General features: G+C 39.3%; 1 protein-coding gene across 1 annotated transcript in view; it reads left to right on the top strand.

Moving 5' to 3' along the window:
- Nucleotides 1-755: 755 nt before the first annotated feature.
- Nucleotides 756-24,858, top strand: part of ATP13A5 (ATPase type 13A5) — a gene marked incomplete at its 5' end in the record, with an annotated part of 96,885 nt that continues 72,782 nt past the window's right edge. The window contains 6 exons of the mRNA XM_010832243.1: nucleotides 756-929; nucleotides 1,599-1,745; nucleotides 2,108-2,178; nucleotides 2,285-2,365; nucleotides 12,189-12,258; nucleotides 14,870-15,004. Coding sequence (XP_010830545.1) covers nucleotides 756-929; nucleotides 1,599-1,745; nucleotides 2,108-2,178; nucleotides 2,285-2,365; nucleotides 12,189-12,258; nucleotides 14,870-15,004 — 678 coding nt within the window. The remainder of the gene's footprint in view (nucleotides 930-1,598; nucleotides 1,746-2,107; nucleotides 2,179-2,284; nucleotides 2,366-12,188; nucleotides 12,259-14,869; nucleotides 15,005-24,858) is intronic.

The raw sequence follows: 24,858 nt of genomic DNA, 5'->3' as shown, positions 1-24,858 counted from the left end.
ATGAGTCTGGGTGAACTCTGGGAGTTGGTAATGGACAGGGAGGCCTGGCGTGCTGCCATTCATGGGGTCGCAAAGAGTCAGACACGACTGAGCGACTGATCTGATCTGAAGCAAATGTATTGTTTTTGGCTATTTATGTTCCCCTAAAACTACATCTCAAGTCTTTACACAATTCATGACAAGTGTTAACTAATCAATTATTAAAAACAGAAATATTTCAGCATGTTACTCTCAGGATAAATACCTATAAGCTGTCTGTTGAAAATCTTTCACATGTACAAATAATCTCTTAATTTATATCACCCTACTGTTTTACAAAGCAGTACATTTATGCACACTTTCATTCCTAAAACAAGATATGAATCCTATTGGTCATAATTTATCATCTTCTTCCAATAAGTTCATATTAATAATTTTTAAAAAGCCTTTTATCTAAAGGAAGTAAATCTGATCTAAAACATAGGTATTTTATATTAATAAATCTGAGGTGACTCATGAATATTTAGAACCAAATAAGTCCACCTGTTCTTTGCTCCTAACATTTGAGTTCCATGTGCCAGGATAGCAAAATGAGTCTTTCCTTCTTTTTCTTTTTTTATTGTGTCAGCTGACAGCTGTAAGCAATGGATCTGATCCAACCAACGAAAACTAGATTGCTCTCCCAACGCAACCTGCACCTAAAGTTTGTGTGTCCTGGAACAAAATGTGATTTTATATGGGGAAAAAATAGAGTGATTTTTTTATTTACTCTCCAGGAGGTGTTTGGTTACCAGACCCAGAAGCTACGCAGAGTTCTCTTCCTTGTGACATCCGTGCTGACCTGTGGGGTCCTTCCCCTGTTATTCTACTGGAAGCCCCAGTGGAGGGTATGGGCCTACTGTATCCCATGCTCCCTGCAAGAAGCAGACACTGTTTTGCTAAGGACAACGGTGCGTGCCCTTCTGTGTTGCATCGAGTGCACAAGCTGTGATGATCAGCATTCCAGAGCAGATCCTCCTCTGTTTAAGAGTTTCCCTGCCCCCAGATACAATATGGCAGAACTATCTCTGCCATCTATATTTTGATCCAGGAATGTAGGACTTTTCCTCCACATCTGCCTGGAGAAATTTCTATCATGTCAGGCTAATTGTAAGTGCTCTTAGCCATAACATGAACAATGGCTGTCAGTGTTATAACTCTTAAACATATACAAGGGAATTACTGTTCAGTTTTTCAAAAACATGTGTTTTGAGGGATATTATACATTTTAAACACCTAGATGTCATTGTAGGATAGCTGGAGACTATTTCCTGATATGAACTTTCTTGCAAAGTGTATCTTTTTCTTTTTTCCCTAGCACAGTGGTCCTCAAATTTTAGTGCAATTCACAATTACCTGGAGGACTCTTTAAAACATGGACTGTTTTAATATCTGACCCAGCAAGTTTGGGGTGAGACTAAGACTCTTACATGTCTAGCAGGTTACAAGGTAATGCAAATGCTTTTATCAGTAGCCCAAACTTTGGCAACCACTGGTCTAGGACTTGGCAGGTATTTGGTTGACTGAGTGCTTTATGGAATAACACTTCAGAATTTCATGGGCTGAATTGTCTTCTCTAGGATGAATTTCGAAGATATATGAGGAAGAAGGTAATCTGTCTCTACTTATCTACATTGAAGATTCCTATAAGCAAGAACACAGAAGAACCCCTAGTGGCTGACTGCCACTCAGTCATAAACAAAGCTGTATTGAAGCCAGAATTAAAAGTAAGTGATTTGACTTTAAGAGTACAATGTTACAGCATGTTTTCTTTGCGAGAGAACACTGTATTTATTGGATGAAAGTTCTGAAAATCACACTGCTGGGCTGGAAATTATAGCTCTATGTCAAGAAAAGTGAGAGCTGTTTGAGGACCTGGACTAACCAACCCTCACCTTCCTTGATGGGCTTTACTTTGTGAATGACATCTGTTCTATCAGGGCTTCTCTGGTAGCTGAGTTGATAAAGAATCCGCCTGCAATGTGGAAGACCTGGGTTTGATCCCTGGGTTGGGAAGTTCACAAACAGACACAACTGAGCGGTTTTACTTTCTTTTCACTTTTCTTTTCTATCACATTTGTACTTGCAGTTCCGATGTATCCAAGTACAGAAAATCAGGTATGTTTGGAACAACTTGGAGAAGAAGTTTCAGAAAGTTGGGTAAGTCTGACTTTTTTCCTCAGCATTCATCAGAATATAAGGGAAGAACCCTGATTTGTTGAGTACCATGAACTGAAGTACGGTTCTTGTCCTGACCACATCCTAGGTTGCTGGAAGATAGCAACAGCTGCTATGACATCCATCACACGTTTGGACTGGGTCTTACCACTGAAGAACAAGAGATCAGGTAGGGTTTGGGGTACTCCAGAGAAAATTTTGCTAGCATAAATGGAAATGTTGCATGGCTTAGGATGAGTGAATTGTTGGCATAAGGCTACATCAACTTCACATAACCCCAGTTCATTGACTGGCATCAGAGTGTTCTAAATTATTCTCATCGTAGGCACACTTATTAAAAAGGGAAGACTAAAAGAACAATGCAATCAAATAACATTTGATCTTTTCTCTCAGGATTATAGAACAGTATTCTCTGTGTTGTCTCTTTTCTTTCCTCAAAAACACTTGAGTCATTTCATAAACATCAGCATCTTAATCTTCCAGGTCCTCTGAGAGACAGAAAGACAATACAATGATTGCATTTTACTAGGAGAACTGGCCCTGGAGATGAGGATTTTGTTTGCTCAGTTAATTATGTCATTCACTACTATTATTTACAGAATCTAGAACAGTGCCTGATTCATGGTAGAAGCTCAATAGACTTGTGTGGAAGGAATGAATAAATAAATGCATTCATTGATCTGTGAACTAAACTCCTCTAATATGCCAGGCATTTTGCAAGGCACTAGGGATCTAAGGATAAATAAGACTTAGTCATGGTCCAAGAGACATCAACTGACTGGTGGGAAAGAGAGACAAAGAATAGAGGTACAGTTGTGAGAATGAGATCTATAAAGGCGCATAGGTTAGGAAATGATAGGATAATAGTACAGGAAATGCTTAGGCTTCTCATCAACTCACAGTGACCTAGAGTCCCTGCTTCACTCATCTGTAATTTAAAACGGTGAATCCTGGTGACTCTGAAAGAACACCATTGCAAGTTTTCCCAAGAATCTTAATAATCCCCTATAGTTCTTGCCCAATTTTAGGGATGAGAAGAAGAATTTGCCTGATCTTCTTCACACTTGGTCAGAAACGCAAATTCTCAAGTGAAGGAGCAATTCAGTCCTTAAAATATAGGTTCTTGGGTTCTTCTCCATAATTCTGATTTAGTAAGTAGAAGCTAGGGTGGTGGTGAGAGAAAAACAAGATTTTTAGCAAGCATCTCCATGATTTGTATTTGCACCAAGCCTGTGAGTGATTGATCTAGTATTGTTTTCAAGTTTTCCCTCTGTTTGAACACTATGAAAAATGAACTGGGCATCTAGATTCTGACAATATTCCAAAATGGCTTAGAAACAGGGTACATTATATAAGATTTCAGATACCATGCTTTAATACTGAAGTACAAAAAGTTTGCAAAGTCATTAAAAACACATTGCTTTCCTAGCACTAAGCACAAGACATTTAAAGGATTGATCTATTTAGGAAATCTAGTTGATGAATATAGATATACTCTGCCTAAGAAACGTTTCCCCAGATTTTCCATCCTTGTAGCTACCTCACGTTTATTTATTTATCAGGTGCCAAGCTTTAATAAACACCATACATAATTAAATTTAAATTTGGTCCACACAATAAAGAACTTAACAATCTAATAAGCAAGATAAAGTATATGGTTTCCCAAATATGAAGAATAGAGGAGATAATCTACTTAGAAATATATAGTCATATTTTATTTTGTGAGTTTTTCCATTTGGAGAGTAAAGAGAGAAAGTAAAATATGGAGCATTCCTCACCCATCCATAAATTTCCCCTTTTATTTTTTTAATGTAAGACTAAACACTTTTTCCAAAAATTAAATATGATGGATTGGTTGGTTGAGTGATAGCTTAACAGTTTCCTCAATGAATTTGAGCTTGCTTGCATGAGAAGCAAGGACCCAATATAAGAAATAAAGAAAGAGGGATACACAAAAATTTCTGTCATGAAAAATCATCAAAAAATACAACCTCTTTCACTCTTCCTAGCAGCCAGGAAAAGAGAGAAAATGCAAAGATGAACATAGTTCTCACTTTTCAGTAGCAAAAAGCAAATGAAGACATCAGGAGTGACACATTTACCCTGGAGAGAAACTATCAGAGATTTCTCTGAGTCTCTTACATAATAGGTGGATCCTTTACCACCTGAGCCACCAGGGAAGCCATCAAGAGGAAAGCAGGAAAATTATTCGAGAAGGTTCCCTGTTCTCACCTTCACTCATCCAGGAACTGAACACAACTTGCCATCTTAGTGACTGTCCTAGACAGGTATACAGACACTTGGAGTAATTCTCTTACCTCATGGACACAGGTGAAAAAACACACCTACCTCATCCCCCATCCATCCAAGCTGTCTTCGTATTAGAACAGTTTTTTTTTTCAGTTGAGTGACACTTTATCTCCTCACTCAGCCCTCCCTGTCCCTGCCTCCTCTGTTTAGCCTCCTGAAAACATAAGAACTTTCTGACAGAAGAGATCCAGGTGCCTCCTAACTGGGGGTTAGCTCCAGACCAATCACCTTGTTGGTATCCCAGAACTCTGGAAGGAAAAAAGCAAAAAAGCTTTGATGGATAGGCTTTACCAATTTCTATAATAGGGATACTCCAACCATGGCTGATTCCAGTGTGACATCACTGAATGTGAAGCTGTGGAGTGGTATTCACAAGTGGCTTGGTGATTCTGTAGGACCAAACTTAATTCTCAACACTTGTTACACCACTGAAAAAAGGCATGCTTGTTAGTACCAGAGGAAAGAAATCTGAGTGGACAGCAGCAAAAGGATGGGTTTGCCTTCAATGCTCAGCTCCAAGCTGATAGAAGCTTTTCCCAGAGAATAGAGAGAGAAAAAATAAGCAAGGGGAAGGCAGGGGAGAGAGAGATCTGGGCTGCTATGAAATCCGACCTTTTTACTCCTCAGGTCTTGTGGGAAGCCAAAGTCATAAAAGAAATCATATCTATATACCACGACCTTTAATCTCTTGGAAATCTCCATCTTTAGAAATACAACTCAAGTGTAGACACTTGTCCAGCAGATCAGTCTTTGGAAAAGAACAAGGAAGAATTGGTCAGAGTGGAGGAGACAGGCTTCACTCATTGTTCTGGAAGCCAATAAGATTGTCTCAGATCTTAGCATTAGATTAGAAGTCAATAACATTCTTAAAAATATAACCCGTGTTTCTATGGTTCTGGGTCCACTGAAAGTATAAAGTCACTTAACTCCAATGCTTTGATTCAGAGCAAAGCATTATGAAAGCACAAGTAAGCCTAAGACCCGAGTCTCCCTGGTGAGATGGCCCCTGGGATTTCTCCACCCCCACCTCCATTTAGATGCCCTCATGGTCCTCTGTGTTCTGGATCTGCATGCCTGGGAATGCTCTGTGCACGTCCCCACAAAAGCTGATGAGCAGCACCTCAATTAGCTCACATACAGGGCATGAAACTCTGCAAGAACTTCATTTTCCCTGAGGTTATCTGGAAACGTGCTTTAGGAAATGGAAGAAAGGAACAGGTCACAGATGAAGACTAGTGTGAAAAAATAAAATGACTTTTGTCATTTGTAAAATGAATGTTCTCTGTATAAATTATAAAGTATAGAAGCAGGCTACGGACTGCTAAAATAGGGAATTTCTTCCCCTGAAAGCAATTTCTCAAAACATGCTAATCTTACTTTTATTATTATTTTAAAATGGGAGGGCTCAAAGACTAACATGCCTGTTATACTCTATGACATACCCAAATGCCAGCAATTGGATGCCATTTCTCTGCATCTGTGAATTTCTCAGGTCTCCTTTTCTTCTCAGGTCTCCATTAGGAGACCGAGGGATTAACTAGCAGAATCACCTGGGAACTTTTATTCAAACACTAATAAAGCTGCTCCCTAAAATCCCAAATTTCATGGAAATGGGTCATGCCAGAATCCCCTGGCTTAGTATTAACTCTTTGGAAAACCTCAGACCTCCCTCCCTGCCAAGGACGCTATTGATGGCTTATCAGAATGGAAGCAGAGTGATTATATGAAGTTTGAAAATGCTCACCAGTGATGCTGACATGGTCCTCCTGCCTCTTTGAGGACTCTCAGCCTAGTCTTCACCATCTAGAGCCTAAAGGGCCCAGCAGACAACATATTCTCAACATAATTGTTATTTGGTGAATAAATTGACGAATGAATGAACAAATAATCATATTGAAAAGAGATATAGACCATTGCCAAAGAAAATATTCCTAGTCATTCATGCTTGATTTTTAAGAAATAAATAACTTTCAGCACATTTACTAATATCTCATGGTTGCAAGAAATCTCAGTGCTTCTTCAAGCATATACCCATAGCCAGTGCAGAAATGCCTTCGTAACTTCCCTGTTAAGAAACTCTTCAATCTCTTTTGAAGAGAAATCTTCTTCATCCAAAGTAATTATTCCCCTAATGAATGGTTCTGAATATTAGGCAAGTCTACTTAATTTCATTTAAACTATTGAGTTTCGTGAGGCCACCTGGAATTGTTCTAGGGCTTCCTTTCCCCGCCAGCTCATCAGATTTTTAAAGTCAGGGAATGTCATCTCCTTTGTTCCTTGGAACTTTGCTAATGTGACCCAGCTCAAACCTCGTATTTCTTCTTCTGGTTTTCAACCAATGGTCAATATCCCTGAAAATTCTATGTGGTTCACGCTAAGATTGAGATGAGTACATGATCTGTAACCACACAATACTTTTTGGCAAGAGAGAGTGGAAAAGGTGAAACATCAAGGGGCATGCCAGTTTGTGATTCAAACATGGTTGTTGTCTGACAACATAAATGTTGAGAATCATGTTTTATTTGGCAGACATTCTGAGGACTTTAAGCCAGTGAGACAGGACTCTCAGATCACTCTGAGGGACTGCTTCAAAGAGGCAAGGGGGTTGAGGAGCCAGGGCATATAGGGATTTTTGCAACAAAGACCAGGCAGTCGGAATTTCAGAATACTGTTAATTGAGGAAAACCGGAGGTCTCAAGTTTAAGAATGTAGCGCTTTTCTATGTATGGGAAGATGCAAGAATCTGGGCTCACTGAAATGATTGCTTTGGTATGAACATCAGCTATCTGGAGCTAGTATCCTGTGTTTTACCATCCTGTGTCTCCTCAGCGTGCACCATCGGAGGCTGCAGCGGTTGTCGGCTGACAAGGTGTGCTAAGTCATTTCAGTTGTGTGCGACTCTCTGCGACTCTCTGGACTGTAGCCCTCTAGATGGTGGGCATCCAGTTTCTATCCTGAGTTCCCTCAGGATGAAACTTCAAGGCGGCTGTGGCAATGTGATGGTCAAATAGCTACAACGTCTTTTATTTACTGACATGACAGGCAATATTTTTTATTCACGTTTTCCAGATGTCCCCTAAAGAGGATCATCACAGGCCAGTATGAACCTACTGGATCTCAGTTCTCATAAGGGCTGGGCACCTCTCCCTTAATGGTAACATTAGAAACCGTCTCACCCAACAAAGAAAAAGGTCATAGGGCACTTGGCTTGCTTCTTTCTAAACTGACTTCCACAGCCTGTGTGCTGTTCTCTAAACTGGGTTTACAGTCTTGTTAGGGGAGACAGTATTCTAGTCATGGTTCATGAAGGCCCTCATTAATTAATTCCAATATTTAGGGAACATTCTTTGTGACAGACACTGTGCCCCTAGATGTCAGAAAAATAGAGCTGAGAAAGCTCCCTCTCTGCCATTAAAGAGAGCCTAGGAAATTCAAGGTAAAAGACATGTAACTATATGTTACAATTCAAAGAGGTTACTAAGAAATGAAGGGGACTAAGAAACTGGGGACAAGAAAAATAATTAATTAATACAGGAATGGAGACTCTGTCAAATATAGGTGTTACTTATTAAGGACTTGTCATGTTCTAGGTGGGTTTTCCAGGTGGTGCAGTGGTGAAGAATCCACCCACCAATGTAGGAGATGCAAGAGACACAGGTTTGATCCCTGGGTGGGGAAGATCCCCTGGAGGAAGAAATTGCAACCCAATCCAGTATTCTTTGCCTGGACAATTCCATGGACAGAGGAGCCTGGCAGGCTATAGTCCATGGGGTAGCAAAGAGTCAAACACGACTGAGCATGGCACTATTTTAGGCACTTGTGCTAAATGCTTATTTATTTATATCTTTTGCTACTAATAGCAATTTTATTAGGCAGGTATTAGCAACCCATTTTCTAGGTAAGAGAACCAAGGCTCACACTTCACTCATCCATTCACTCATTTAACAAATCATTCCTCAGTACATTCTATGAATTAGGCCCTGCTTTAGGCATTCAGAATATACCAGTGACCTCTAGATGCTTATATAATAGTGGAAGATAGTCTGTTGTTTGCATGCCGATTAACATGCAAAAGATAAGGTATAACTTCAGATTATCAAACAGTCTATAAAGAAAAATGAGTTAGGTTAAGGAGATAAAGATGATCTGATTTGGTGGTCAGGGTAGCTATTTTAAATTGAATTGGAGAAAAGCCTCCAATAAGAAGATGCCATTTAAACAGAGGCCTGAATAAAATGAGGGCATGAGCCATGCAAAGATGTGGGGGAAACTGGTTCCAGGTAGAAGGAGCAACAAGTACATAGGCTTAGCATTACCCAAGTCTGTTGAATCTCAAATTTCTTAATCCTGAAACCACAGAATACATTTCAGAGCTTGGTGGAGTTCAACCTCCTTATGTCTTGGCTCAGAAAGAATTCAGTGAGAGGCAAGGTGATAGATAAGCGTGAGTTATTAGTATAGGACACTTGTGAAGGCTACAGGTGGACAGGCCAGAGGACTCTACAGAAGAACTTAGTGGGCTACATTTTTTATAATCAAAGGGAAAGTGGGGAGGGGGAGAAGACTACCTTCTTCCTCATCCTTGAGTAGACATCAGGCTTCTATCATCAGCTTCTCCTCTAAATCAGGTGGGGGAGTCTTCTTGTCCCTCCACAGTCAAACCCAGATGGTCGTGGAGCTATTCAAATCAGTAGAAAGGTGGTGGTGGTGGTGGTGGTTTAGTCGCTAAGTTGTGTCCTACTCTTGCGGCCCCATGGACTGTAGCCTGCCAGGCTCCTCCGTCCATGGGATTCTCCAGGCAAGAATACTGGAGTGGGTTGCCATTTCCTTCTCCAAGGGATCTTCCCAACCCAGGAATCAAACCCAGGTCTCCTGCACTGCAGGCAGATTCTTTACCAACTGAGCCATGAGGGAAGCCTAGAAAAGGGCTAACATATGCTAAAATATGGTAAATTATCTCAGGTTTCAGTGTAACGATGTTCTTGTACTTTAGAATGTCATTTCCTCATATATATATATGGGATCATTAACTTACTTACCTCAACCAGCAAGATGCAGGTGCCATTGACTTGTATAGTTTTGTTATTAAGCAAGCCTGCTATATTTACAATGTCTGGATTGTTTTCTCAAGTGATATTAACTTACAGTTGTCTCCTAAAGCCCCCTAAATTTCCCTCTCTATCTATAATCCTCTAGTGGGATTTCTAAACTAACTGTTTGGTTATCCTACTCTTTCTGTATCACCACCAAGCTCTATTCAGATTTAGCTCTCAAAGGCTAAGCAGACCTTAACAAAGTGAAGGATGTGGGGAGGGTATTCCAAGGAGACAGAGAGGAAAACCAAGTTTAGGATTCTGAGAAGTTCTGAATACTTGCCAACCACAGGTTATTTTGATGGCTTTTGGAAAAGGATTTTAACCACTAAAGTGGCTTGAGTTATGGTCCTTTCTCAATGTGAGACTTAGGGACTTCTGAAGTCCCTTACAGTAGTACATGCTATTTGACTTCACTGTTTCTCAACACCTCTGAACCATGGGGTTTTCACACAGGGAGTCAGAAGACCTTGGTTTGAGTCCTTGCAATCCCTTGCAAGTGATAATTGCATTTGGACTAGCATGCACATTACCAACCTATTCTAAAAAACGTAAGATTGAACAAGTAGACAAAGAGGATGAAGTTATTGAAAAGAAGGCCAAAAAGGCCAAGGTTAAAATGAAAGCTGAAGAAGTAGTAGAAGATGTAGAAGACACAGAAGAAGAAGGAGTACAAGTTATAGAAGAACAGGAAACATCTGTGAAGAAGAAGAAGAAAAAGGACAAGAAGAAACACGTTAAGGAAGAACCACTTTCTGAAGAAGAGCCATGCACCAGCACAGCAGTTGCTAGTCCAGAGAAAAAGAAGAAAAAGAAAAAAAAGAAAGTTAATGAGGACTAATGGAAGGAACCATTCTTTCAAAGAGTTCATAATTGAATCACCTGGATACATCATGCTTATGACTCAGTCAGAAATATACCCAAGATACTCTGTAAAATAATTGATGGGAGGTTGGATGAGAAAGAAAGATTAATCGTTAATAGCATTTCATACCTATTTGTGTCTTGACATACTTCAACTATGTTAATTTTATTATGTCATCATTTCTTAGGATATTTGTTATACAAATAAAAATATTTTCTTCGTAAAAAAAAAAAAATTGCATTTGGACTAGCATGGCTTAGAAGTCAGACAACCATGGACTCAGCTCTCTGTCATAGACCAAAGGTCCATCAGGCAGATTTTCACATCCATCTTTACTGAGGGAGAGAGTAAAGTGGAGTCAAAGAGACCATGGTGGGAAGCCTGGCTCTGCTGCTTTCTCACTCTGAGACTCTGGGAAAGTTACTTAGTTTCTCTGAACTTCAGTTTTCTTTATAATAATGATGATAATCTAAAATCTCACAGGGAAAATGTATATGAATGGTTAAATGCAGTTTCTGACACTGTCATCTCTGCTTAAAAATTACATTGTCATGATTAATATTAGGTATGTGCATCTTTGTCAAAATATCCACATTGAAGAGTTCTTTCCATTGGCAAAGTGAGAATATCAGTTCTTTCTTTTGTTTTTAAAATTATGTTTAATTTAACTTTTATATTGGAGTGCAGTTGATTTACAATGTTATGTTAGTTTCAGGTATTTACAGCAAATTGATTCAGTTATATATGTACATATATTCATTCTTTTTCAGATTCTTTTCCCAGGTTATTACAGAATATTAGTAGAGCTTTCGGTGCTACATAGTAGGTCCTTGTTGGTTTCTTATTTTACATATTTTATATATAGTAATATGTTTATGTTAATCCCAATCTCCTAGTTTATCCCCCCTTAGGGCTTCTTATTGTAATGTACATGTGTGTGGATTTACAAAGTGTTAGCCATGAAAGCCATATACCATCTTCCAGTTCATTGGTTCATTCCTTCATGTAGTCATTGAGTTCAAAAACTAAAGACCTGTCTAGGTGCTAGAGATACCAAGGTAAGACAGATATGATCTCCAACATCAAGGGCAATCTAGAATTCCTGGGAATTCTAGGAACACTGTCATATCTGTTTCTTTTTAGCTGCTCTTAGAATATAATCAATTAAAGAAAAAAGAGCTCAAAATGCCTTTCTAATTTCATTTTGATTCATGAATTATACTGTACTTCAGGTATGTTTAACAGAAAAACAACGTGTCCACCATGTGCTTTCATTTACAAATATAGTAGTGTTTTGAGATTGGCATATTAATTTTTAACTGAAAGCACAAAGTCCCTTGAGGGTAGAGAAGGGACTTCTGCTTAGTGTCGCCTGTACTCACTTATTGATAAGCATGTTGCTGCTGATGCTGCTGCTAAGTCTCTTCAGTCGTGTCCGACTCTGTGCGATCCCATAGACGGCAGCCCACCAGGCTTCCCCGTCCCTGGGATTCTCCAGGCAAGAACACTGGAGTGGGTTGCCACTTCCTTCTCCAATGCATGGAAGTGAAAAGTCAAAGTCAAGTCGCTTGGTCGTGTCCGACTCCTAGCGACCTCATGGACTGCAGCCCACCAGGCTCCTCCGTCCATGGGATTCTCCAGGCAAGAGTACTGGAGTTGGGGTGCCATTGCCTTCTCCGATAAGCATGTTGGTGTGACACTAATAGATGATCAATCTCCTACAGAAGATTAGTATGCGGGCCAAATGCCATTGAGGTTGAAATCCAACCCATATGGAAGCTGCTTGTTAAACAGGTAACTGTTTTCATTTGTTTTTAAAAATAAAATACTGTTTTTTCCTTTTGCATTTCTAGCACTCAGGGATATCTTAAAAACATGGATACTTTGACAAGGACAAAAATCTGTATTTTGTGCAACTTTCTTTGGTTATTCCCATTGACTTTAGTTTCTACTTTTCCTGTCTATTAAGGCTTTCTTTTTTATTATTATTTCAATAAATATATATTTTTCATTCCAGGATTTATAACTGGTCCTTTTCAATAATCACTTGTTCTAAATTCAAATCTGCTTTAAAAAATTCCTTCCCAGTGTGAGGGACAGATTTTCATTTCATAATCTCCTCTTTGTTTTCTTCATTTTTTTGATGATGGCTGTAGTGGGGAGGGGGAAGGATTGTTATCATTTCATGATCTCTTTGAGGATTTAAAAAGTATTATTTGATCTTTTTTGTATTATTCTATCACTCTATTATATCCATTCTCTTGATAGTGACTTCTTCCTTTTTTAGTGTTTCTGTTTGTTTTAGGATGTTTTCTCTGTATGCTGTGGAGTTTATCTATTTATTTTAGTAGGCTCAGCTTGGGTGGGACCTTCCTTCCTCCGTGCATCCCTCACTCTGTGCTCACTTTCCTTCTTTGGGTTGCACTGGTCACCACGGGTCCCAGGTTCAGAACTGGAGCCTGTGTTGAAGGTTTGTGCTCTGTCCATCATGGATCTGTTGGATGCAGGCCCTGACTCAGCTTGGTGCTTGGCCAAAGTCACAGCTGAACCACAAACTTGTCTCTCCTATTCCACCCTCTGCTGCTGGTGAACCCTGGCTGCTTGTGACTTTTCTCAGCCTCTGCTCTGGGGCAGGACAAGTCCAGGGGCTATTGCTGTTATCTTTAGCAAGCCTGGTTATGTCGCCTGCCATTTGTGGGATACTTATTCCCCATAAAATTGAGCTCCTAGCCATTGATCTCCTGTCTTTGTGTAAAACCTAACAGACTGATCAACCTGTCTCTGCTCAGTGCTACATGTTTCCAGTCTATTTCTAATCCACAAAGATGGCCATTTTGGTTTTTACATGGCCATTTTTTAAAAATAATTTTTTATTAGACTTTTTTGTTTAGAACAGTCTTCGGTCCACAGAAAAATTGATCGGAAGGTACTGAGGTTTCCTCTGTAACCCATGCCTCCACATAAACACAATCTCTCCTATTATTAAAAAGCAGATTGCTTTTAAAACTTCTTATTCAAGTACATTTTCAAATTACCAAAGACTCTTTCAAATGTCTATTTAGTCTACTTTGAAAAGAGTGCTAATATTTCCTGACACTTGCTTATTAGGTCTTTAGTAGAAAAAATAACAAGAAAATCTATGTCTTTACATTTGATTTCAAAAGAATATTGAATAAGAGAACTAAATTAATTAGAATGGTTTTGTTTCTTCTACAAGAAGTATTTCACCAATTTTCTACTGAGTTTATACAAACTCAATATCATATTACTAGAAATGCATAATTTATAATTAAAGCATTTCATGCCAAACAGACAGAAGAGCTATAATTTGTAAGAAAAGCATGTTGCAATGGAAATAATAAAAAAGTTAAGGAACACAAGCTTTCTTAACTGATGAAATACGGCCAAGGGTTTCAGAAACTTTTAAGTTATATCCTATTAACTTATGAACCAGATGTCGGTTTATTTTTAGGATTAAGGTAGAAATTTATTTAATATATTAGAAAATTATAGAAGATAGAGGTAAGAAAGAACAGCACTGATTTTAAGTAATATTTCATCTAATTCATAATAATTATAAAGAGCACTTTACCAAGAAAAAGAAAAATCTTTGCCCTGATCAGAAGGGGTGCTTAATTCAAGCTAAGTGTGTAGGTCATGTGACCTTCTCTAGCTCCCTGGGGTTTGCCTTCTCTGCTATTATTATTAATAGTAAAGTCAGCAGGACTTAAATGGGGACAATTGAGGGAACAAAAAAGCCCAAGATAGTATTAAGAGACCAAAAATACCTGCTTGGAACTGGTGATACATTCTGCACATAATTCTCACTGCAACTTTGAATAAGACTTTTCTCTTTGCTGAGTAAGACTATCCCTCCTTGTTTAAGAGAAGGTCGATGCTCTCAGAGGATCTTGCTAAGACCTGTGACATGAGAGTATTATTTTTAAATGAATTATTTGGATAAAAGTGAAATCCTTCATTTTCATTGCACAACTTGACTACATCAAGCATGTGATTACATGAAAAAGAAACTTGCAATACACAGTTCAAAATTAAAGTTTGTTCTTAAAAGAGTCTGAATCATGTTTCTCCTCCAATGTGGGTACATCTGTTTTAAAAGGTAAACTATTAGATTTTGTTATTGGTCAAATATTTTTGAAAGTTCAAAATAAATAAGAAGGATCAATTTGTGAGCATGGTTCTGAACGCCTAAAATAAATTCGCTTCTACCATATCACATTCTATAAGCTTGACATCGCCTCTACTGAAATTAATGGAGCTCTAAGTGAATTCTATTGTTGTATGTTGCAAAAAGGAAAGAAAAAAATCCTATAAAGAAATGACATCATCTAGACTGCCGCTAAGATCCATGCAGGTGACCCAGAATCTCTTTCCGTACCTGCAGGTTTTAAATCCATTCTACGTGTTTCAAGCCTTTACCCTCACTTTGTGGCTGTCTCAAGGTTACATCGAATACTCAGTGGCCATCATCATCTTGTCTGTTCTCTCCATTGTCTTAAGTGTGTATGATTTGCGACAGGTAAGAACAGAAATCATAGTTGGATTCTATTTAGCTCAGGCTGCACGAGAAGCCAAACATGCGGTTCCACTGAGAGCAAAGAGTTGCTTCGTTAAACATAAGTCATAACAAAGCAAAAAGCAAGGGCTTACTAAACCTTGGATCTGAGAAGGAGGGTTTCAGGAATGTCAGATAGATTTAAACATCTTTGCAAACTCTGATTATTGACTGAAGGCTGCATTGAGTAACTATGTTTAGAAGGGCTCTGAGGCTGTGTCTGAGTCTGATAGAGAAATGATGGATTAATGATGACAGTATAGTACCTTTCTGTCATCTTCCATCATTGTTCATCTTATAGCCAATTAAAATCTTCCTTTTAAAGAAAATCAGTCTTATAAATGATATAATAGCGTATTCTGAAGTGGAAGGCTTCCCTGGTGGTTCAGACGGTAAAGAATTCATCTGGAATGAATTGAGACTTGGGTTCAATAGCTGGGTCAAGAAGACGCCCTGGAGAAGGGAATGGCTATCCACTCCAGTATTCTTGCCTGTAGAATTCCACGGACAGAAGAGCCTGGTGGGCTACAGTCCCTGGGATTGCAAAGAGTCAGACAAGGCTGAGTGACTAACGCTTTCTGAAGTGGAATCTAGCTGAATATTACTTATAAATCCACAGCCCCTCTAAGTCTCTGTTCCCCACTACACCTTTCTAGAAAATGTTCTGCTACTTTGCTCAAGATTCATCAGGCTAAATTATGAGGCAACTTCTAAGTGTGTCTCAATGTATTTGTTGTATATTTTTGGAAACTTGATCGTGAAATTGACTTTTTAGACAGGGGAAACAGTGATACTTGTATCTGTCAACTGTCGAACTTTTAAAATCACCTGGTCTCAAACTTCATCCGTCATCTGGAAAAGAGGAAGCTAAGATACAGGGGGTTGGTTCGTGTCACAAAGTGATTTTGTGACAGAATCAGGGCTTCTGGTTCCCTATAAATGAAATTCTATTACATGTGTGGTATTTCTTTAGCAGAAGATCCTTTCCAAAGTAGCACATTGCTGGGGAAGAAAAGTCAGACCTACGAGTGAGAGGAGAGATGCCTTCTAGCTGTCAGGAGTCTGGGCACATGTCAGTAAAGCAGACCTGGAGGCTTTAAACAAGTCCAATCGAAAGACATTTTTATTCTTACTCTGTTTCAATCACTCAGCAAATATGAGGTCTAAGCTTGGTTTTTTATCAGGTTTTGGATTCTACAAATTTTGAGTTATGAAGTGTTTGATGAGAAATGAAAGAAAGGCAATATATTTAAAGAGTTAGAAAGCAGGACTTAAAAATGAAAAGTTAAATGAATGGAGACACTTTGAGCTAGAGAGTGAAGACTAGAGGGCTTTCTTTAGTTTATGGTTTTTTGTTTGTTTTTGCTATTTTAAAAATGAGTGGCCTAGTGTGTTTCTTCATGAACTAATTTAGAATCACAAAAGCCACACAAATATTAATAATGACCAGTAAGTAACCTGCCTTTCATGGTGACAATTTCTCTGTGTCTGGCTGCCAAGTCTAGGGGAAGAGTGACTGTCCTTCTGGTGAACTCTCAGCATGTGAACAAAAGTAGGAAAATAGACACCAGGACAATAAACGATCTGCCAGATTCTGTTCAGCCACAGTAGGAAACAAATTATAGTTGTTTTACTTTTGTCATTTGATAGAGGCGTGTAATGTGAAGCCCCAAATCAAATTTCTAGCTCCTGGGTTTTGAGAAATCTTTGTTTTAATAGAATGGATAATTTGATACCTGCAAGCCACTCATGTGCTTTCTGGCTGATGTCAAACACCAGTGAATGCAGTTCCTCTTCCATGTGCTTCCTTCTGTTGGGAAGACACACACTCAACATATACCTGAGTATATCATCACTGACCATCTCAGGGTTCTAGGAAAAATACAGAAAGATCTGAGGACTTTGGCAGGGAGATCTTTTCAAGTTAAAATCTTCCGTCCCCATACATACTAATCCTATATGTATTACTTGACACAATTTGTTACTGGACACTTTAGTAGTCAGTCTGCTTTTCTGTGAGATGTGTGTGTGAGTGTGTGTGTGTGTTCACTGTTATAGTTCAGTTCTGTTCAGTTGCTAAGTCATATCCAACTCTTTGTGACCCCGTGGAGTGCAGCACACAGGCTTCCCTGTCCATCACCAACTCCTGGAACTTGCTCAAACCTATGTCCATCAAGTCAGTGATCATGTATATAGTAGAGAAAATTAAATGAAACAATGCATTTGAAATGCATGTGTTCCTAGTCCATAGCAGGCGCTCATCAAAAGTTACTTTTCGTTACCACTGATATAGTTGTTACGGTTTGTACCCTTATTCTTGGAGTGGAGAAGCTAGACTATGGAAAGATGGGAGGCAGCCTAGAGAGCGAAGACAGGAGTTCTAACTTGAACAAGGAAAACCCCGGGATGAGCTTCTACCCACTACTGATTCATCCACTGTGACTCTGGGAACTCTTTCTCCTCTCTGGACTCACTTTCCTCAGCTGTAGATAGTGGAGGTTAAACTGTTTTTTTTTAGGTCCCACCTTTTTAGGATTCTATCATTTTGCCAGGGCTACCAGCAAGGCACGAACAAGAGCCCTTGAAAACTTTAAACATTAATTAAGAAATTGGCTGGCCACGGGGAATGTGGGGGCATGTGCTGTAGACTGGAGTAAATTTCTATAGGACCCTATTAGTTTTAGACTGATTAATCACATAAACTACTCTGTCAGGACTGGACAAATAATAGAAGACCATTTTAATTCCCTTCATCACAAAAGGAGTATATATTATAAATACACACCAGTAGCTCATGGCAAATAGATGGGGCAACAATGGAAACAGTGGCAGACTTTATTTTCTTGGGGTCCAAAATTACTGCAGATGGTGACTGCAGCCATGAAATTAAAAGACACTCCTCGGAAGGAAAGTTATGACCAACCTAGACATATTTAATATCTGCATATTAAAAAGCAGAGATATTACTTTGCCAACAAAGGTCCATCTAGTTAAAGCTTTGGTTTTTCCAGTAGTCGTGTATGGATGTGAGAGTTGGACCAAAGAGAAAGTTGAGCGCCAAAGAATTGATGCCTTTGAACTCTGGTGTTGGAGAAGACTCTTGCGAGTCCCTTGGACTGTAAGGAGATCCAACTAGTCCATCCTAAAGGAAATCAATCTTGAATATTCATTGGAAGGACTGATGCTGAAGCTGAAATTCCAATACTTTGGCCACCTGATGCAAAGAACTGATTGATTTGAAAAGACTCTGATGCTGGGAAAGATTGAAGGCAGGAGGAGAAGGGGACGACAGAGGATGAGATGGTTGGATGGCATCACTGACTTGATGGACATGACTTTGAGGAAACTCTGGGAGTTGCTGATGGACAGGGAAGCCTGGCGTGCTGCAGTCCACGGGGTTGCAAAGAGTCGGACACAACTGAGCAACTGCAATGAATTGAACTGAGCTCATGGAACCCAAGGACGTAAAGCGTAGATGGACTTCACCAGGGGGCTGAGCTGAGGAACCTGGGTTCCTCCTCCCAGCCTCCTATTCTATGGCAAATATGCAATGAAGCAAACATATTTTGGAGAAAATGCTGCACCCTCACTCCTTTTTTTCTGAAAACTAGGTGTACCTAGAGCTCTGGAAGCCCACAGATGGTTTGTTCCATGTGGCTTTCTCCCTCCACTGGCACAACTAGTTGGAAAGGGGGCATCTGATCTGGTGGAAGCTGACTGGAATCCTTCTGCCTGGAATCCTGGAATAAAAGCTTGAAGCTGCTGGCCATATTCTGTTAGGAAAGTGATCTATGATGTATAGTTAGGAGCAGGGTGGCAACCCTCTGTCCCTGCATATGGACAAGCAGAGAAACACACACACACGCGCACACACACACACACACTTCCTCAGAAAAAGTAGGGAAAAGAGTGAACAAAATACCCAGTGAGACATAGAGGTAAGCAATAATCAGTCCAACAGAGAGAGTAACCTGTTTCTCACAGCGTTTCCCTGCACCTAGTCTGGAAACTCCCTTGGGAGACTTGGCTGTGCTTCCCACCTTAGGTTCATAAGACATTTCTGCATCTTCATAAACTCTCAACTTCTGCTGAAACCAGCCTGACAAGTTTCTGTTCAGTTCAGTTCAGTCGCTTGACTTTCTCTAGTTGCTGCGAACAGGGGCTACTCTTCCTTGCAATGCATGGACTTCTCAATCTTCTCCTGTTGCAGAGCAAAAGCTGTAGGCACTTGGACTCAGTAGTTGTGGCACATAGACTTAGTTCCTCCAAGGCATGTGAAATCTTTCTGGACCAGGGATCGAACTGATGTCCCCTGCATTGGCAAGCAGATTCTTATCCACTGTACCACCAGAGAAGTTCCTTGATGAATTTCTTAATTTGTTTTTAATCAAAACAGAATTGTCCTATATGAATTAAACTGGAACTGGCATTTTTCACTTTACAATTTATACAATGGCCATCCACTATAACAAATAATTTTAAATTATGTCTAAAAATAATGATGTGATATTCCATGGCCTACCATCATTTATTCAACTGTTTTCCTCTTTATGGAAAATAAGGGGTTTCTTCTCTACAACACATATATTGAATTAAAACTAACTACAACATCCACTGGATCATAGAAAAAGCAAGAGAGTTCCAGAAAAACATCTATTTCTGCTTTATTGCCTATGCCAAAGCCTTTGACTGTGTGGATCACAATAAACTGTGGAAAATTCTGAAAGAGATGGGAATACCAGCCCACCTGACCTGCCTCTTGAGAAACCTATATGCAGGTCAGGAAGCAACAGTTAGAACTGGACATGGAACACCATACTGGTTCCAAATAGGAAAAGGAGTATGTCAAAGCTGTATATCGTTGAAGATATACAACAAGGAAGAGTTGACTCATTGGAAAAGACTCTGATGCTGGGAGGGATAGGGGGCAGGAGCAGAAGGGGACGACAGAGGATGAGATGGCTGGATGGCATCACTGACTCTATGGACGTGAGTCTGAGTGAACTCTGGGAGTTGGTGATGGACAGGGAGGCCTGGCGTGCTGCGATTCATGGGGTCGCGGAGAGTCGGACACGAATGAGCGACTGAACAATATAGTGTATCCTTACATATTAGTGTTTGTGTCTCTTTTTTTAGCAAAACAAGATATGTATATTTTGGACGTTAATAAATACTGTAGTATTATTTTCCCTAAATGGAATAATTCAGTCTCTTACTGGCAACATATGAGAATATCTATTTTCCCAGATCCTGACCAGCATTAGGTGTTATACCTTGGTATTTAAAATTTTCCATCCAATACATTTTTGAAAATTCTGTCTCATTGATGTTTTAATTTACACTTCCCTGATTACTACTGAGATTAGACACACTTTCCTTTGTCTAAAAGAGATTTGCACTTTTATTTACTGTCTTTTTTATATCCATTATATATGTGAAAAAGTTCTGTTTTTTAAATCTTCTTTATCTTGACCTTGACTTTTGCTAGATTTAAAAAATATGTCTATTTAAATATGTTTCCTTTTCTTTATGGTTTCTGGGTTTTTGTCTTAAAAGTCTCCTCTTTTTTTTGTTATAAAGCTCTCCTTTTCCAAAATTAGGTATTTTAATTTTTTCTATTTGTCATTTTCTTAATATTTACTTTAAAATTATTCATAGAATTTAAATATTCAGATCCTACAACTTAAAAATCCCTGAATGCCTCCCTTTACTCCAAACAGTAGCATGGGAATTTCAGACTTGATGGCAATTTTGCAAAAGGCTTCTTTGAAATGAGGACACTAAACCCATTAGCAGTTAGCATTTGTTAATAAAAGCTTATCTGACCCAACCTGCAAGGCCTCTTGTAACACTATACAAAAAGGGCCAGTTTCCTGCAACTATCTCTTTGTAGTTTAAATCACAAGTCCTCAGCAATTAATAATAATTAATTGCTATATTATTAATTAAATAGTCCTCAGCTAATCCATTTAGTGCTTTACAATTTGCAGTGGACTTTGATATTTATAATGAAGGTGCTTGTATGAGGCTTGGCAAACTGTGAAATGATACACAAATTACAGGGAGGGATAGGAGCAATCAGGGAGGTAAAGTGATTTAATCACATTCACCCAAGGAAGGGTGGCTATAGACCTTCATCCCAGGTTTCCTGACTCTGAGTCACTTTCCCCTTGAGCAAAATCTCCAAGTAACTTGTGAGTTTCCTGTGGCAATAAATTATAATTTTGATAATTTATAACAAAGAGCAGATTTGGGCAGGAGAGCTGGGAAAAAGGGAAGAAAAATCATCTACTTACTGCCATTTCTAAATTATGCTAAACAAATACATGCTTTTGAAAACTGCAAAGGAGAAGAATGTTGTCAGAAGTGGAATAAGATATCCCCCTGCACCCACTCTAGCCACTGACAATGTCGCACAGACAGAGGTTACCTTGCCTAGGCCAAGAAACGCCCCAGTGCAACATGGTCCCTTTGTACCACTTTTGACGCAGATATGAGCACAAACCTTGGCACCCATTTGCATTTCCATTGAACTGTACTGCACGCTCCACTGCTGGCTCCACGGTGGCCGCTGTCAATAGCATGGACATAGCTGGCCCATAGTTCTCTGCCTCAATCAGGACTGAGCTGGGCTCAGGAGACACCTGAGTTAATGCCCTCATTATTCATCTCTGGAGGAAATCCAGCCACCGCAAACACAAGGACACATAGCAACAGACGCCGAAGAATAACAATATGCAAATTCATTTTGGAAGGGAATCCTGGTCTCAGTGAACAGGAACTGGAGAAACCAGAGGGGACCTAATGAAAATCAGGCAGTGAGCTTGGAAATCATGGCAAGCATCACAGTGCTGGCTTTCTCCTAGCTGGTTGGTTGTCATAGAAACCCGTTTGTGTAGCGTTTCTGAGTACATTAGCTCAAAGAGGATGCTTATATTATTTTACTGCAGAATGTTGGGTGAAGTAGAATTATTCAGCTGAGTTAAATAAATATTTGCTAAGGGCCTACTATGTGAAGGCCACAGGGGATACATAGATGAATATGTAGTCCCATCTTTGAACCTCCTGACTTGGAGTAGAGAACTGACAAGAAAACAGATAGCTCTAGTGGAATGGGATCTATGCACTAACACAGGAGGAAACACAGAGAGTGGGACAATTAATTCTTCCTGCGAGTGTTAAGGACTTATGGATTGGAGATATTTCAACAGGGCTTTATGTATAGGAATAGAAAGAGTTGGCTAGTAGAAAATGGGGGTGAACATCCTAGGGAATAGCTCAAGCAAAGACAGGAAAGCTTGGCAGGTTATGCAAGATGCTGAGTTTGATAAACAAATTCAGCTTTATGCCTTCATAAGTTTGCAGAATTATAGTCAAGTATTATTGACCCAGGCTTCACCACTTCCAAATGTGTTACCATCCTCTTAAGCAAAGTTGAAATTGACATTAACTAAAGGAGTTTGCTATGCAAGAAAACAAAGGAATTTGTAAGGAAGCATGTTTCTCTTCTCTTTAGGACAAAAGCTGCTTTCAAGCACTTTCAGAGACCATTTTCACCCACAGAAAAGGCTTTAGTCAGACGAACCTTTTTGTTGTTGTTGGTTTTCATACTTAATAAGTCAGTGATTATGGGCAAGTTACTTTAACATTTTTAAGCCCCTGTTTTTTGTTTTATTGTTTTTGTTTTTAGTTATATGTACACTGGAAGTAATAGCATTTTCATCATAGGATTATTTTGAGGATTAAAAAAATCAAGCAACATATTCCAAGTGCCTAAAATAACACCTGGCACTTGGTGATTGAATAAAGTTTTAAACTATTTAAAAACAATAATTTGAGTCATTTGCTATGCTGTGAATATTTCTCCTATGAAGCCTTGGAAATCTGAATGAATCTTTGATATGCAAAATAAATCAGTATCATGTTTTTGTAGAGCTTGAAGGGAACCTGAAAATGATCCAATTCATTGTTGTCTGTTGACAAAGGAAACAGCTTATATGGTGAAATGTGTTATTATATAGGGGTACCTGACTGGTTGGTGGGTAAGCCTCAACCCACTCAGGAATCCTGACTGAATCTAGCGGTCTTGCTACCAAACCACGTTCTTATTGTCATCCATAATTAAATGAATGCGCCAACAGGCAAGCCTCAGGAAGTCACCTTAGGCCAACGAATATGTGCCCAACAGTAATATCACTTCTTCCACTCAATTGGCCCAAATGACTGAAGTTTAGTTTTTGAAGCAAAACTGAAATAAATAATAAATTGTTCTACATAAATATTAACACCATACTTACCAAACTCATTATGTTCTCTCAAGAGGAAAGTTGCATAATTGTGTATAATTCTTGTCTAAGCCTGATGACATTTATAACATTAAACATTATCAACACAACAGACAAAAATAATTTAATATCTAAAGAGAAGTTTTATTATATCTGAAGTATGGTAAGCTGTTGCTGCTGCTGCTAAGTCGCTTCAGTCGTGTCCGACTCTGTGCGACCCCATAGACGGAAGCCCACCAGGCTTCCCCATCCCTGGGATTCTCCAGGCAAGAACACTGGAGTGGGTTGCCATTTCCTTCTCCAATGCATGAAAGTGAAAAGGGAAAGTGAAGTCGCTCAGTCGTGTCCGACTCTTCGAGACCCCATGGACTGCAGCCTACCAGGCTCCTCCGTCCGTGGGATTTTCCAGGCAAGAGTAAGGAGTGGGGTGCCATTGCCTTCTCCAATGGTAAGCTGTATGGTAAGCTAAATTACAGTGTTTAAGTACTGTTGACAGTATTTAGACCTCTTCTATTTAGAGGTATCTGATCTCTGTTCGTTTCCAGGCAAACCATTCAATATCACAGTAATCCAAGTCTATGCCCCAACCAGTAACGCTGAAGAAGCTGAAGTTGAAAGGTTCTATGAAGACCTACAAGACCTTTTAGAACACCCAAAAAAGATGTCCTTTTCATTATAGGGGACTGGAATGCAAAAGTAGGAAGTCAAGAAACACCTGGAGTAACAGGCAAATTTGGTCTTGGAATACAGAATGAAGCAGGGCAAAGACTAATAGCGTTTTGCCAAGAAAATCCACTGGTCATAGCAAACACCCTCTTCCAACAACACAAGAGAAGACTCTACACATGGACATCACCAGATGGTCAACACCGAAATCAGATTGATTACATTCTTTGCAGCCAAAGATGGAGAAGCTATATACAGTCAGCAAAAACAAGACCAGGAGCTGATTGTGGCTCAGACCATGAACTCCTTATTGCCAAATTCAGACTTAAATTGAAGAAAGTAGGGAAAACCACTAGACCATTCAGGTATGACCTAAATCAAATCCCTTATGATTATACAGTGGAAGTGAGAAATAGATTTAAGGGCCTAGATCTGATAGATAGAGTGCCTGATGAACTATGGAATGAGGTTTGTGACATTGTACAGGAGACAGGGATCAAGACCATCCCCATGGAAAAGAAATGCAAAAAAGCAAAATGGCTGTCTGGGGAGGCCTTACAAATAGCTGCGAAAAGAAGAGAAGCAAAAAGCAAAGGAGAAAAGGAAAGATATAAACATCTGAATGCAGAGTTCCAAAGAATAGCAAGAAGAGATAAGAAAGCCTTCTTCAGTGATCAATGCAAAGAAATAGAGGAAAACAACAGAATGGGAAAGACTAGGGATCCCTTCAAAAAAATCAGAGGTACCAAAGGAACATTTCATGCAAAAATGGGCTCGATAAAGGACAGAAATGGTATGGACCTAACAGAAGCAGAAGATATTAAGAAGAGGTGGCAAGAATACACAGAAGAACTGTACAAAAACTGT

This window comes from Bison bison, unplaced genomic scaffold (genome assembly GCF_000754665.1).
Source record: "Bison bison bison isolate TAMUID 2011002044 unplaced genomic scaffold, Bison_UMD1.0 scf7180017860491, whole genome shotgun sequence".
Classification (NCBI taxonomy): domain Eukaryota; kingdom Metazoa; phylum Chordata; class Mammalia; order Artiodactyla; family Bovidae; genus Bison; species Bison bison.
The sequence above is the reverse complement of the archived record's forward strand: the minus strand, read 5'-3'. Positions and strand labels throughout refer to the sequence as shown.